At 43.7% G+C, this 14099-nt stretch overlaps 1 protein-coding gene across 2 annotated transcripts in view; it reads left to right on the top strand.

Moving 5' to 3' along the window:
- Positions 1 to 14099, top strand: part of col5a3a (collagen, type V, alpha 3a) — a 70250-nt gene continuing 56151 nt past the window's right edge. For both annotated transcript variants that reach the window (XM_061224358.1, XM_061224357.1), the window contains exon 1: positions 1 to 308. In XM_061224358.1, the coding sequence (XP_061080342.1) occupies positions 233 to 308 (76 nt within the window). In that variant the 5' untranslated portion in view covers positions 1 to 232. The remainder of the gene's footprint in view (positions 309 to 14099) is intronic.

The raw sequence follows: 14099 nt of genomic DNA, 5'->3' as shown, positions 1-14099 counted from the left end.
ATGAGATAGGGGGACACTGAATGAGAGGGTGAGGATCTTTAAAAAAAAACTTGCAGCAAGAAGCTTTTCGCCAAGGGGATCCCTCAATCCGGGTTTGCAGGAGCGCGCGGCACAGGTTCTGCCTCCGTCTCCCACGCATGGCAGCTGCATTCAAGAGCTAAAAAAGTTATCTCCGACCACAACGCGAGTGTGTCCAAACAGAACGAGACGGACGGAGCTTTTTCTCTGAAAGATGGACTGGTGGAACGGAAGATTACGGTTGCTTCTGCTCATCATTCTACACGCGATGGCGACGACGACGCGAGCTGGTAAATTATCACTTATCAAAACGACCTGTCCATAAATTAGAATGTCTCGCCCACAAACTGGCTGAAAAATGATTGCCACTGTTTACTTTTCTTTGATCTTGCTTGCATTTGGTTATCTTGCCTTTGAAAAGCATATTTTCCAACTTACAATTTATAAAACATGCAATTTTACAGCAAACTCATGGGAAGCAATTAAATATTTATTGAAAAGCCAATTCATATTTTATGCATTCTCAGGGTTGAACTTTTTACCGCAAAGTTTGCGGTATCTGACGACTTCCGCCGTCAAAGACAATCTTTTGTCATTGTCAGGCGAGCGATACTGCTGGTTTAAACTTGTTCAAGGAGTTGCTTCAGGTCTGGATTAGTCCGGAGCGCTGGCGTTAATGCGCTTTCCAAAATTAATCTGAGGACGCAGATTAATTTTTCTCATAAAGAGTCTTTGAAAGACCCCTCTGGCCAGCCACCCTACCGGTGTTGTTTGGTTTCTTACTTCTGTTTCCAACAGTTGATTGCAATAATGAAATATTATTTGTAAAAAAAGAATGCATAGCATTACCAGTCACTGCGCTGTTATCAGTAAGCATGAAAAGTCGCACTGTGTCAGTCTAAACTACGTAATGTACACGTGGTGAATTATATTATGATAATCCTGATTAGAGCACCCCTGCCCCCAGAACCCCGACTCCGCACACTTGGGTACTTAGACTTTAATGCTTAAATGTTCGTTTATTTCTTTATATTTTTTGGGCTCTATTGTTTGGTTCATGGCCCCCGTAAACGTGAAATCGTCGCTTTGAGATGGCACTTCAGTAAACGTTATATCATCTGCGCAAAACGGCTGTTATTTCTGACCTACCGCACGCACGCAAGCACGCGCGCTCGTGCTCAAGCACACACCACTTTGCAGAAGGACGCCTCAAGCGATCCGACTCGTTCCACTGTGTCTCCCCATAGTCTCTGGCACAAAGACAAATTCCACCAGGACCCTGCAGATGAATGGTAGGAAAAATGCGCCAAGGATTCCTAGGGACGCTGCAAGTCTGTGATGTCATGCCACTGTGTGCTCGCGACTGCTGTCGGTTTACTGTGAAACGGTTTAACGTTGGCTTGTGAAAACGATAAATGGACAAACACTGGCAGACGGAAAAGGATTGGAACTTTACGCAGGTCAAGTTTTTACGGAGAGCAGAACGTTTTAAATACTTATCTTGGTAGTAGTTACATTTTTAATGTAAGAAAATGTCTGTTTTATATAGATTTTTTACTTAGGAATGCAGTGACATAATAACGTGTCAATCAGCCTGATAACATTTCCATTTCTTGGCCTGTGGGAAACCACTCCCAAGATTCAATAAGGAGGCCTACTTCACAGGCAAACTCCATTTCTTCCAACTCTGTGTGGATTGAGTTTTCTCAGGCAGGTGCTGTGCATGTAGCAGGGCCCATATTTCCATTATTCCCTTTTACATAGGCATTTAAACGATACATTTTTGTGAAGTGAAGTGCATGCAGCGAAGTGGTAAATAATCTCCGAAAATTTTCTAAATGAAAACAAAAACACACTGTATCCAGTGTCAAGATTACATTAAAAGACGTGTGGTTTTAGCATTAGCACTGTGCACCGATCTCAGTATGACACAGTCCACTGTATCGCAGCGATGGGCTGTACACCTCTGCCTTGCCATCTCATCACCCTGCGCAGGTGCTGCAGTGTAACCGCCTCTCTCCTTGGGAAACGGTCAGCCGTTGCGGCCAACGTCCCTTGCGATCCCGCTTAAGAGTTAAGAGTTGGACGGAGGGGTGTCTTTTCCCCCGGCCCTCCCAACCGCCGCCGTGTCCAGCTCCTCTGCGCCACCAGCGGGAGTTCTTCTTTCAACTTCAAAAACAAACAGAGTGGGAGACTGGGATCATAACATAGGCACAGTGACAGATATACTGCCCCCCCCCTTACATACTGTACAAGGCCACAAGCACATCCTGCCTGCTCTTATTATAGCGCAACTCGCTCATACTCACTATCATACACCTTACCTTACCTTGAGCACTGTAGAGCAATAGCAGGAGTAGTTGAGGTGTGGAATGCAAGGGATCAATCCTGGCTTGTTCCTGCTTAATTAGCTCATTAGCCAACTAACACAAACCATTCCCACAAGGTTGCTGCAGTTTTGTGGCAATGTTATGACATACATTTCGGTAACATTGTGAGAACGTTTTGTGTTTGCTGAGATTGAAGCTCAAGTAGCTTGCTCCAAAAGAGCTTCTATCACGGGCACAGGCACTGCCCCACTTTTGCAGGTTCGAGGATAGGCTATGTCTTACACTGTGGAGTATAGCTCCACAGTGTAAGGACACAGTGTGTCGTGTCTCAGGGGCACAGTTGGATTAAGTTGGCCAGGGGTTCCTTTGGTTACTGTTGCATTGGTTCCTTCTGTTGGCAGGCACCCTCAGTTTTGCCCTACCAGTTGTATTTAGTGATGGCTGCAGATTTGCCTCTACTCTTACCAGCGTGTGGGGTCTGTGTGTGTAAGGTTGCCAAGCTTGCATGTGCTTCAGATGTGGGGTTGTGGAGTGCTGATCAAGGAACAGCCTATCCACCCATTCAGTGGAACGCTGATCTAAGACCACTGATCTCTGCCAGCTGTAGTGCCTATGGATGTGTTGGGTCACTAAGTCAAGCACAGGGGTCAAAGGTCAGGGAGAGAGCCAGCACCTCATCATTGCTGTGAAACACCAAACTTTAAGCATGACACTCTGGTTCAATGCTTTAGTGTCAGTATTTTTGTGTCAGTATTTACAACCCAATTTCAGTGATACAGTGACTGTGCTAATTAGCAGTGTCATTTAAGTGACTGTGGTAACTAGCAGTGCTATTTCAGATGCTATGGTAATTAGCAGTGCTATTTCAGTTACTATGGTAATTAGCAGTGCAATTTTATTGACTGTGCTAATTAGCTGTGTCATTTCCATGACTGTGGTAATTAGCAGTGTAATTTGATTGACTCTGCTAATTAGCAGTGTCATTTCAGTGACTGTGATAATTAGCAGTGTCATTTCAGTGACTGTGATAATTAGCAGTGTCATTTCAGTGACTGTGGTAATTAGCAGTGTCATTTCAGTGACTGTGATAATTAGCAGTGTCATTTCAGTGACTGTGGTAACTAGCAGTGCTATTTCAGTTACTATGTTCAGTAGCAGTGCCATTTCAGTGACTGTAGTTAAGTTTTTTGCAAATATTTTGCAAATGTTAAGTACATTTCTGAAAGGTCGGCAAAAGAAAATGCAAGTGTGTTCCCATCAACTACTGAAGAGGACTCAGATTATGTAATCAAAAGAGTGCCAGGTGGGGCCAGATTTCAAGCTACAAGTGTCAGGCATTTCTCAGGTTTCTCAGCTTTACTTCATAAATTCAATTTACTTCATAAACCCCATTTGTGATGACTAGTAGTGCATTTTCCATATCCTCAGTGATTCAAAGCACCGTTTCAATTTCTTCAGCATTGTGCAAACACTACTTTAGGACTTTAATACTTTGGCACAAGTTCTCTAATACTATAATGTGTATTTGTTTTGGTTAAACAGTTTGCTGCAATTATGGTTTTTTAGTAATATCCTTGCATACCAAAATTTCTGTGTGCCACTTCATAAAAGTTAAGTAATTAAGTAGAGTCAAATGGAAAAAAAGGTTTTCCTACTGTAATTTAACCTCATTTGCATGAGTTAGACAGTTTGGCACATGTCTTAGGAACTAGGTCAATTAGCACAGGCTCATGCATGTACTAGGAGGAGATTGTGTTCTTGTAAAGTGATGTAATTACCTTGTTGGAAGGGTTCATTCAGGTTGCAGTATTACATGTACTGAAGTGTAGAACCACACTTCATTGAAATAAACTTCTGGAAACCCTCTGCTCAAATTTCACCCTTTGATATTAAGAATGCAACTTTAATCCTTTAAAGTGTAAGATCACAAATATGTGATCACAATGTTCTTATCTGAACACCTGGAATTTTGGGGGAAATAAAATTTAAAAAACCTACTGTCCAAAACCTCACAGTATTCTCCTGCCACACCACTCAGATCAATAATGACCCAAAAACTACTCTTCAAATGGTTAAAATTCTCAGAAACCACATCACATCCAAAGACCCATCTCCGTGGAGGGAATTCTTAGTCCTTTAATAACCGGGCAGGTGCATTTGAGACGAAAGACTGCAGCGCACTGATGATATAATCAGTTTTTTTCCCATGAATCAAAGGGAGCTCTTCAGGCCTATGATATGTTTTAAAGGCTGGGCGTGACCACTGGTCTTGTCTGGAGGGAGCGACGGTCTGTTTCCATGGGAACGGATGAAACGTGCTATGACGGTATTTGGGAGCGCTCTCAGAAATAAAGTTACAGTGGAGGTACATTTTTGTTCTTCAAGGACCCTGAATGTAGAAAACATGTTCTCTTTGGCTACAAATTAGTATGTGTTCCATTCAAAAAAGGTACTAATTAATTATGAATTGCTGGCTAGGCGTACAATTCTATCTACCTATAGGGTACCGCCCCAGCGACAAGCATTTGTCTACTTTTTTAGGCACTTTTCTTGCCTTTAGTTCTGAGAGTGAGAAGTTCTAGGATGGTTCATGTCGATCAGCACCCCCTGGGGGATCGGCTGAAACAGTGCGGTGGTGTCTGTCTGTCCCACCAGTATTTAGCGCTGGAAACATGATAAGTGAAGTTATTAGGAATGTTTCTCCAAAAGGCAAGGCTGTACAGGAATATGACCTCTGGGAATTCTGCAGTGACTCACAGCGAGAGACAGTGTGGGGCAGTCTGGGAGCCCTGCAGGCTACAGGGTGGGTTGCTGGGTGCAGGGTGGGTGTAATGTAAGGTTCGATGGTAGTAGTGATGGATATAGTGTGGGGTTTAGTGGGGAGTACAGTGTGGATTATAGTGTGGGGATTTCTCTGGGGAGTGTGTACAGTAAGGGTTAGAGTGTGGGGTATACATCGGGGAGTGTGTACAGTAAGGGTTACAGTGTGGGGTATACATTGGGGAGTGTGTACAGTAAGGGTTACAGTGTGGGGTATACATTGGGGAGTGTGTACAGTAAGGGTTACAGTGTGAGGTATACATTGGGGAGTGTGAACAGTAAGGGTTACAGTGTGGGGTATACATTGGGGAGTGTGTACAGTAAGGGTTACAGTGTGGGGTATACATTGGGGAGTGTGTACAGTAAGGGTTACAGTGTGGGGTATACATTGGGGAGTGTGTACAGTAAGGGTTACAGTGTGGGGTATACATTGGGGAGTGTGTACAGTAAGGGTTACAGTGTGGGGTATACATTGGGGAGTGTGTACAGTAAGGGTTACAGTGTGGGGTATACATTGGGGAGTGTGTACAGTAAGGGTTACAGTGTGGGGTATACATTGGGGAGTGTGTACAGTAAGGGTTACATTAGCCAGCTTGGCCATTGCTCCGGTCTTTATGGCCCCTTTTATTACTCCTTTTATCCATGTCTCAAACTGAGCTTCAGAGCTCAAAATGCCTACACACCACCCCGGCAAGCCTGCAATGTTTGTGTGTGTGTGTGTGTGTGTGTGTGTGTGTGCAACATGTGTGAGAGGGTAGAGATAACTGAAGAAAAAGTGCCAGACAGACACACGTATGCACACACACACATACACATACATGGCATGCACTCTAAAACTCACTCACATATACATACACGCACACACATACACATGTGGTACACATGCATACACGTGGCGTGCACACATACACGTGCCGTGCACGCACCCACAAACACGAGGTACGCACACATGCACGTGCCGTGCACATACACACATGTACTGTACATACAAACACGCGCATACACATGGTACACATGCAAGTGATACGCGCAAACACGCACATGTACATACAAACAAACACACACACTCACAAACACACAGACAGACATATACATACAGTACACGCACACACGTACATACACGCACACATAAATGTACATACAGTACACACAAGCACACACTCACACATACACACTCTCTCATCCCGACTTCATGATCCCTCATCTCCCCTCTTTTCCTCTGTTCTTTAATTCTTTTCTTTCTCCGGAAGACTGAGAGGGGGGGGGTGTTTGCTTTTCATCTGCTGCCTCCCCTCCTCCAGCCTTGTGAGTGGGGGGGGGGGATTCACGTGTGCCACCGCTGCGCTCATCCTGCTGGGAATCTCAACCACAGTGCGGGAACGCCAGCGCCTTTGATCCGCTGATAAATTAGGCGAAAACAGAAATAAATGTAAAAGCAGGGGACGGGACAGGGACAGGGGCAGGCAGGATGGGAGAGGAACAGGGGCAGGCAGGAGGGAACGCTGTCGAGGTGCGTGGGCCAGATGGCTCTTCTTTCTCCGGGTGCCATTTGGCTGTCACTCACGTTCTGTTAGGATTAAGGATACTGTAACATGCATGATATATACACAGTCCTCAGTGCCCTCCCCAACACCTTTAATAAACATCTGGACTCCAGAAGTAACCCCCCGCCCCTTGCTGCCTCCTGAGTTATCCAATCACAGCTTTAGTTACACTCCCTGAGGGAGACAGATTTTCGGACTTACAGTGCAAATCCACTGCAGCATGCATGGTCACTGCAGCCAGGCTTTGCAGTGCATACTCTTGCAGTGAGTGTTTATGTGCTGTAGACTGATGTTGGTGAGTGTAGATGTGGTGTAGACTGATGTTGGAGAGTGTATATTTGGTGTAGACTGATGTTGGTGAGTGTATATGTGGTATAGACTGATGTTGGTGAGTGTATATGTGGTGTAGACTGATGTTGGAGTGTGTATATGTGGTGTAGACTGATGTTGGAGAGTGTATATGTGGTGTAGACTGATGTTGGAGAGTGTATATGGGGTGTAGACTGATATTGGAGAGTGTATATGTGATGTAGACTCATGTTGGTGAGTGTATATGTGGTGTAGACTCATGTTGGTGAGTGTATATGTGGTGTAGACTCATGTTGGTGAGTGTATATGTGGTATAGACTGATGTTGGTGAGTGTATATTTGGTGTAGACTCATGTTGGTGAGTGTATATGTGGTGTAGACTGATGTTGGTGAGTGTATATGTGGTATAGACTGATGTTGGTGAGTGTATATTTGGTGTAGACTGATGTTGGTGAGTGTATATGTGGTGTAGACTGATGTTGGTGAGTGTATATGTGGTGTAGACTGATGTTGGTGAGTGTATATGTGGTATAGACTGATGTTGGTGAGTGTATATTTGGTGTAGACTGATGTTGGTGAGTATTGATGCGGTGTAGACCGATGTCGGTGATTTTCGATGGGCTATAGACTGATGTTGGAGAGTGTAGAGGTTGTGTAAACTGTCTGTAATGCTGATGGAGATAATGTGAAGCATGTGTGTTGTTGGTGAATAGTGTAGAGCCAGTCTACAGGAGAAACAGCAGGGTAATCTCTGGTCAGTAGGACAGTCTGGGCCTCATACAATGAGCAAACAACAGCAGAACAAACTGTTGAAGGAGAGGAATGTGAACTGATGTACGTTCAAACTTAGCACACATGTGTGTGCATACACACTCACACACACGCATACACACACACATTTTGAGATTACAAACCACATGCCACAGATTTACTATGCTATGATAACTTTAGCAAATATGCAGATAAACTATGCAGATAGCATGATGAGCTAATATTGGTTCCAGGAAAAGCTATCTATCGCTCTCCCTCTCTCTTCACACTGTCTGTTTGCTTCACTCTTGCTCTCTTTCTCAATAAATACGTAATTACACAGTTGAGGGAAATATATGATAAATGGAGAGTCACTCACTGTCCCTCAGTTTGTACACTCTCAGAAAAAGCAGTACCGTAGGGGCCTGTATTTGACCTCTTAGGAACAATTTGTGTTAATGTTCCCTTGCTGGGTCATATTTGTACCTTAGTATACTAATCTAAACGGTAAAAGGTACAGTGAGCGTACCATTGAGGATACTGCCCCAGTGCCAACAAGCTATTTTAACCCTAAAGGTAAAAATAGTTTTGCAGTGTTGCATGAGGTTAAATGTTGTTCTGCCAATCAATGCTACATAGTTACACTTTCCCCTAATTAAAAGGGGAGCTGTTGGTGATTTTGAAGTTGTTTTGGGCGGCCTGTAGCGTAGTGGTTAAGGTAGATGACTGGGACCTGCAAGGTCAGTGGTTTTATCCCCAGTGTAGCCACAATAAGATCTGCACAGCCGTTGGGCCCTTGAGCAAGGCCCTTAACCCTGCATTGCTCCAGGGGAGGATTGTCTGCTTAGTCTAATCAACTGTACATCGCTCTGGATAAGAGCGACTGCCAAATGCCATTAATGTAATGTAATGTTTAGAGGAAAGGATTTTTTCCCCCTGTTCACATGTGGTACCCCCCCTTAAACTCATTTGTGTATTATGTCTCACAGCTTGTAAACAATTGTAGCTCTGTGTCCACTGCTCCCTGACTGCAGTGGTAACAACCTGTCCCCTGTGTCTGCCTTTCTCAATTGCCAAATCTCTCACTCACTACTCACACACATGCTTTCTATCTCTCTTTCTCTTTCTTTCTCTCTCTCTCAGTCACCCCCCCCCCCCCCTCACTTGTTGCTGAATAATAAATGAATTCAGAAAGCAAAAAAGAAAAGAATCATGGAGATTCCAAGTGGTCTCCCACACAACTACTGGTGTAAACTCTGCCAAAACACAGAGCAGGTTTATCCCAAATGCCAAACAAACAGGCTGAATGTAGGTTCACATTCCACCAACACAAAACATTGTTTCCGCGTTAGGATAAAACGCTTTATTCCGTAGTCAAGCAGATGACATCCTGCTTCAGGGAGATCAGACTGAGGCCGGACTGGTGTTGGACTGGTAAACCTGCAGTAATGGAAACTGTGGTGCTTTTGATGATATTTGGGGCTTTTATGAATTCGTCATTCTGAGTGAATTATGGGTATTACGGGGTAGTTTTATGTACTCTCATGAATTCAGTGCTGTGTTATGTGCAACCAAGCATCATTGATCATCTGAGACTCCTTACCCAGACAACTTCACAGGGACTAGCCGAAATAAGAGATGGCGCCATACACTGTACACTCTGTACTGAGGAAGGACCTCGTTTGACGTCGAAACTTCAGCCTCACCTATACATTAAACAGAGCCCAGTGCTCCTTATTTGGGGCCAGTCCCTGTGAAATTGTCTGGGTAAGGAGTCTCATATAGTCTGTCTGTCCTGGTTGGAGAGCACCTGTTGGTTCCTCCTTTTTCAGCTGGCCCGTAGCTCATTGGGTATTTGATCATCATTGGCCTTATTAATTTCCCCTCTTTCTCAGACTCTGGAGAACCCGATTGTGCTTGTGCTCACACCGACTCCTCTGTGTGAGAGAGCAGAGACACGTGTGAGCTCTCCTCTGAGTGTGAGCTCTCCTCTGAGTGTGAGCTCTCCTCTGAGTGTGAGCGCTCCTCTGAGTGTGAGCTCTCCTCTGAGTGTGAGCTCTCCTCTGAGTGTGAGCTCTCCTCTGAGTGTGAGCGCTCCTCTGAGTGTGAGCTCTCCTCTGAGTGTGAGCTCTCCTCTGAGTGTGAGCTCTCCTCTGAGTGTGAGCGCTCCTCTGAGTGTGAACTCTCCTCTGAGTGTGAGCTCTCCTCTGAGTGTAAACTCTCCTCTGAGTGTGAACTCTCTTCTGAGTGTGAACTCTCCTCTGAGTGTGAACTCTCCTCTGAGTGTGAACTCTCTTCTGAGTGTGAGCGCTCCTCTGAGTGTGAACTCTCCTCTGAGTGTGAGCTCTCCTCTGAGTGTGAGCTCTCCTCTGAGTGTGAGCTCTCCTCTGAGTGTGAGCTCTCCTCTGAATGAGGCCGCTGCTTCTTATCACTCCGCAGTCCGGCGCGTTTCCTCAGACAGACGTTCATCTGAAGGAGGATACTTCACACACACATGTTGTTCAGCAATAGTTCTCAATCCTGTTTCTGAAGATCCATCATCCTCCTGTAGGTTTTACTTTCGATCCCAACAAAGCACAACTCATTCAACTGCTCGATATGTCTTTGAGGAACAGGACTGCTGTACAGGCAGATGGGGGAGTCCTAATTGACCTAATTGAGGTTGATGCATAGTAGTGCATGATGCGACCCTCTGACCAAAATCTCTTTCACCCCAGGCAATGCTCCAACCAATGGCATGTCCTCCTGTCCAACTGTTCCAGTTGGTCCAGGCAGATTTGATACCAGACTGTGTGGCCTATCAGGGCTCTGACTGGTCACCCTGCAGCCTCCCTTATTTCATGCTTTTAAACAACCAGCCCTAATGTCAGTGCACACAGCTTAACCTTCACCCACATTTGCATCACTAATCAGGAAAATAAGCTACTTGGCAGTTTCAAATTTTTCCTGAATGGATAAATAAGGAAATGAGTCAGCTGGCTTTAAAAGGTTATGAGGTCAAGTCTTATGTTTCATAAATTGGTTAAACTATCATTTATTTTTTTATCATTTTATTTGTGATTTATTGGCCTTTCAATGGTCCTTGGTGATAGTATTTGAAATGGTTAGAAGTAGCTTTAGAAAAAATACCTGGTAAACCGCACTCTGTTTATTTAGTTTATATTCAAACAAACAGCCAACGAATCAGAGGCCAAAACATTCACATACACAGTTTGTTTGAATATAAAATAAATGAAGTAGAATGAGGTCTACCAGGTAATATTTCATTATTTCATTTTTCATTACATTGTTTTTTATCTGCTTTGGTGAGGGCTCCCGTGATTTTTAGAAATAGCATTTCAAAAGTATGTTGGAAATACCACAAGCATTTTAGAAAATATTTGTCATTGTCAGAGTATTTGTAGTTGTCAGAATGTGTGATTTCCTTAAGCAAATTTAGAGAAGGTGTATAAAATGGCCACCTTGTAATTTAGTTCATCTCACACTGGCTCTGTGGGGCTCTCCTCCTACCTCCCCAAGTTTTGGGTCCTTTTGTTCCCTTTCTCTCCGCCTCACTGCCCCTGTTGTCCACATCAGCTATGTCCCAGGACCCTGGAGGTCAGAGGTTAGGGCAGGAGTGATTTAATTAAGTTCTGCCTTCTGATTGGGGGGTGGGGGGTGTGAGTGGGGGCAGGTGTCACCATGTCATGTCTGGCAGTTCCTTAAAAAAGCCTTTTCTACTTAAGTCTGCATTTTCACCACTCATTTTACTGCATGGGCACACACATGCAAAAACACACAGAATAATACATAAGCATGCACTTACAACCATGCATGGTTGTAGTGCTCTATGTTAGTGGGTGATAAAAGTAAATAGCAAAACTGTGTTGTTATGTAGGTGAGCATACTAAATGGTGCTCTGTGTGTGGGTGAGCATAGTAAATGGTACTCTGTGTGTGTGGGTGAGCATAGTAAATGGTACTCTGTGTGTTGGTGAGCATAGTAAATGGTACTCTGTGTGTGGGTGAGCATAGTAAATGGTGCTCTGTGTGTGGGTGAGCATAGTAAATGGTGCTCTGTGTGTGGGTGAGCGTAGTAAGTGGTGCTCTGTGTGTGGGTGAGCATAGTAAATGGTACTCTGTGTGTGCGTGAGCATAGTAAATGGTGCTCTGTGTGTGGGTGAGCATAGTAAGTGGTGCTCTGTGTGTGGGTGAACATAGTAAATGGTGCTCTGTGTGTGGGTGAGCATAGTAAATGGTGCTCTGTGTGTGGGTGAGCATAGTAAATGGTGCTCTGTGTGTGTGGGTGAGCATAGTAAATGGTGCTCTGTGTGTTGGTGAGCATAGTAAATGGTGCTCTGTGTGTGGGTGAGCATAGTAAATGGTGCTCTGTGTGTGGGTGACACAGGCAGGATGCAGCGGTACTGCAGCTGTGCTTCATGTTGATACATGTGTAGAGTTTGGGGAAATGGTGTGCTTTTCTGAGCCCACTTGCATTCCTGACCTCGGTGATCTGAAAATCCCTCCGTCTGAGGCGTGATTGTATGTAAACAGTGTGGCATTGTTACTTTAGTCAGGAGGGACTGGCTGTTGGAGGAAAGCTCAGTAATATCACTGAGAACTAGAGTTTAGCTTTGTCACTGGGACAAAAAGGGTTCAATAAAGCACTGCAGTAGAATTTAGCATCATCACTGGGACAAAAAAGTTTTAATACAGCATTGCACTAGTGTTTACTGTTTTCACTGGGACAATGACAATTTCATATAAAAAAATATATGCCAAGTTTAGTATAGTGCTGAGAGTGTCATGCAGAGCATGTTCAGTAATATCACTTGGTGAGTTTTAGTTTTAAAGTTTTTATCTTTGTGGATTGAAATTTTTGAGTTTTAATTCTGGTATTAAAATTACGGCCAAGAGAACATCTCAGAGGATAGAACTTAAAAATGTACATAAACTTTTTTCTATCATGGTCGTTGATGAAGAACAACAGTGCACAGAACATATAATATTAACAGAAGAAGAAAGTTTCTATCAGAGAGAGCGTGCATGTGTGTCTCCATACCCAGCCTGCTGGTTAAGAGGGCATTCAAACGTCTTCCTGAAATGACCTCTGACCTCAGCGCTAACATGTCGGTGTACTCAGGGTTATTATTCAGGGTGGTTTGCATTGCTTGCATTTTTCTGATTTGGGCTCAGGTAAGATATATTAAATGTCATTGGCTCAGTTAAAACAGATCCAGATAATGGCAGGTGATGCTGGCTCAGATAAGGAGTGTTGAGGAGATCCAGGTGTCTGTGGCTCAGGTAAAACAGACCCAGGGTTTCCATGTGTGACTCTGAGACAGGCCCGGACAGCATGGGGGGGCATGTGTCGGCAGATTCATCCAAGCTGTGTATACAAATTCTGTAACCATGGACACAGCTGAGAAGACCTGCAAAGTATCCATTACTCATCTGTAATATACACATATCTTATATGACTCACCTCTGATTTATACATGTTACTACACTGGAATGGATTAAACAAAAATGTAAACATATTTTACCTCAATTTTTCGTCCCCAGTTTGGACTAATTGCAGGTGTTGAATTGCAGCTGTACCGCACACACCCAACTAAAACCCATGCAATCCTTAGATGGACTTGCCTGTGATCCAGTGATAATCAGTGATACTGTGTAAAAGTTTGGGCACCCCAAGAAAAATTGTTTTGTTCAATCTCTTAATTAAAAAGAAATGTTGTTAACACCCAAGTTGTTAACAGACTAAAACATTACACAATTTATTAATTGCTATTTATTTGCCTAATTTAAGTGTTTGGAAAAAAATGTAACCCTAAATGTGGCATATGCAGAAGTCGATCCATTAGTACTTTTTTTAAGTCTCAAAATTGTTCAACTGTAAATTTCCAAGTTAGGTGCAGACAGGTGCAAACAATTCTGGAGCTTAATAAATACTCTGGCCTTTCTAACCTCTAACTGCGCACAAAGGTTACAAAAATGTGCACAAAAATCATCTGCATGGAAGAGTTGTCAGAAGGAAACCTTTCCTGTGATCTGAATTTGGAAGTGATGTGGACTGATGAAACATTATTTAATTATTTGGTCACAACCACCAAAGATGCATTTGGACAAAAACAGGGGAAGCATTTGCAGAAAAGAACATCTTGCCAACCATTAAGCATGGGGGTGGATTTATTATGCTCTGGGGTTTTGTAGCAGCCATTGGCACTGGAAATATAGTTTGTGGAAGGAAGAATGGATTCAACTAAATAATCTCAGAAAGCTAATGTCCGAGAGACAGAATCAGTGAAGAAAATGAAGCTGAAAAACGTTCATGTGGTGTTTCAACA

The sequence above is a fragment of the Conger conger genome, chromosome 16 (genome assembly GCF_963514075.1).
Source record: "Conger conger chromosome 16, fConCon1.1, whole genome shotgun sequence".
In the NCBI taxonomy this organism is placed as follows: Eukaryota; Metazoa; Chordata; class Actinopteri; order Anguilliformes; family Congridae; genus Conger; species Conger conger.
Note: the sequence above shows the minus strand (reverse complement) of the source record. Positions and strands in the feature narration are given on the sequence as shown.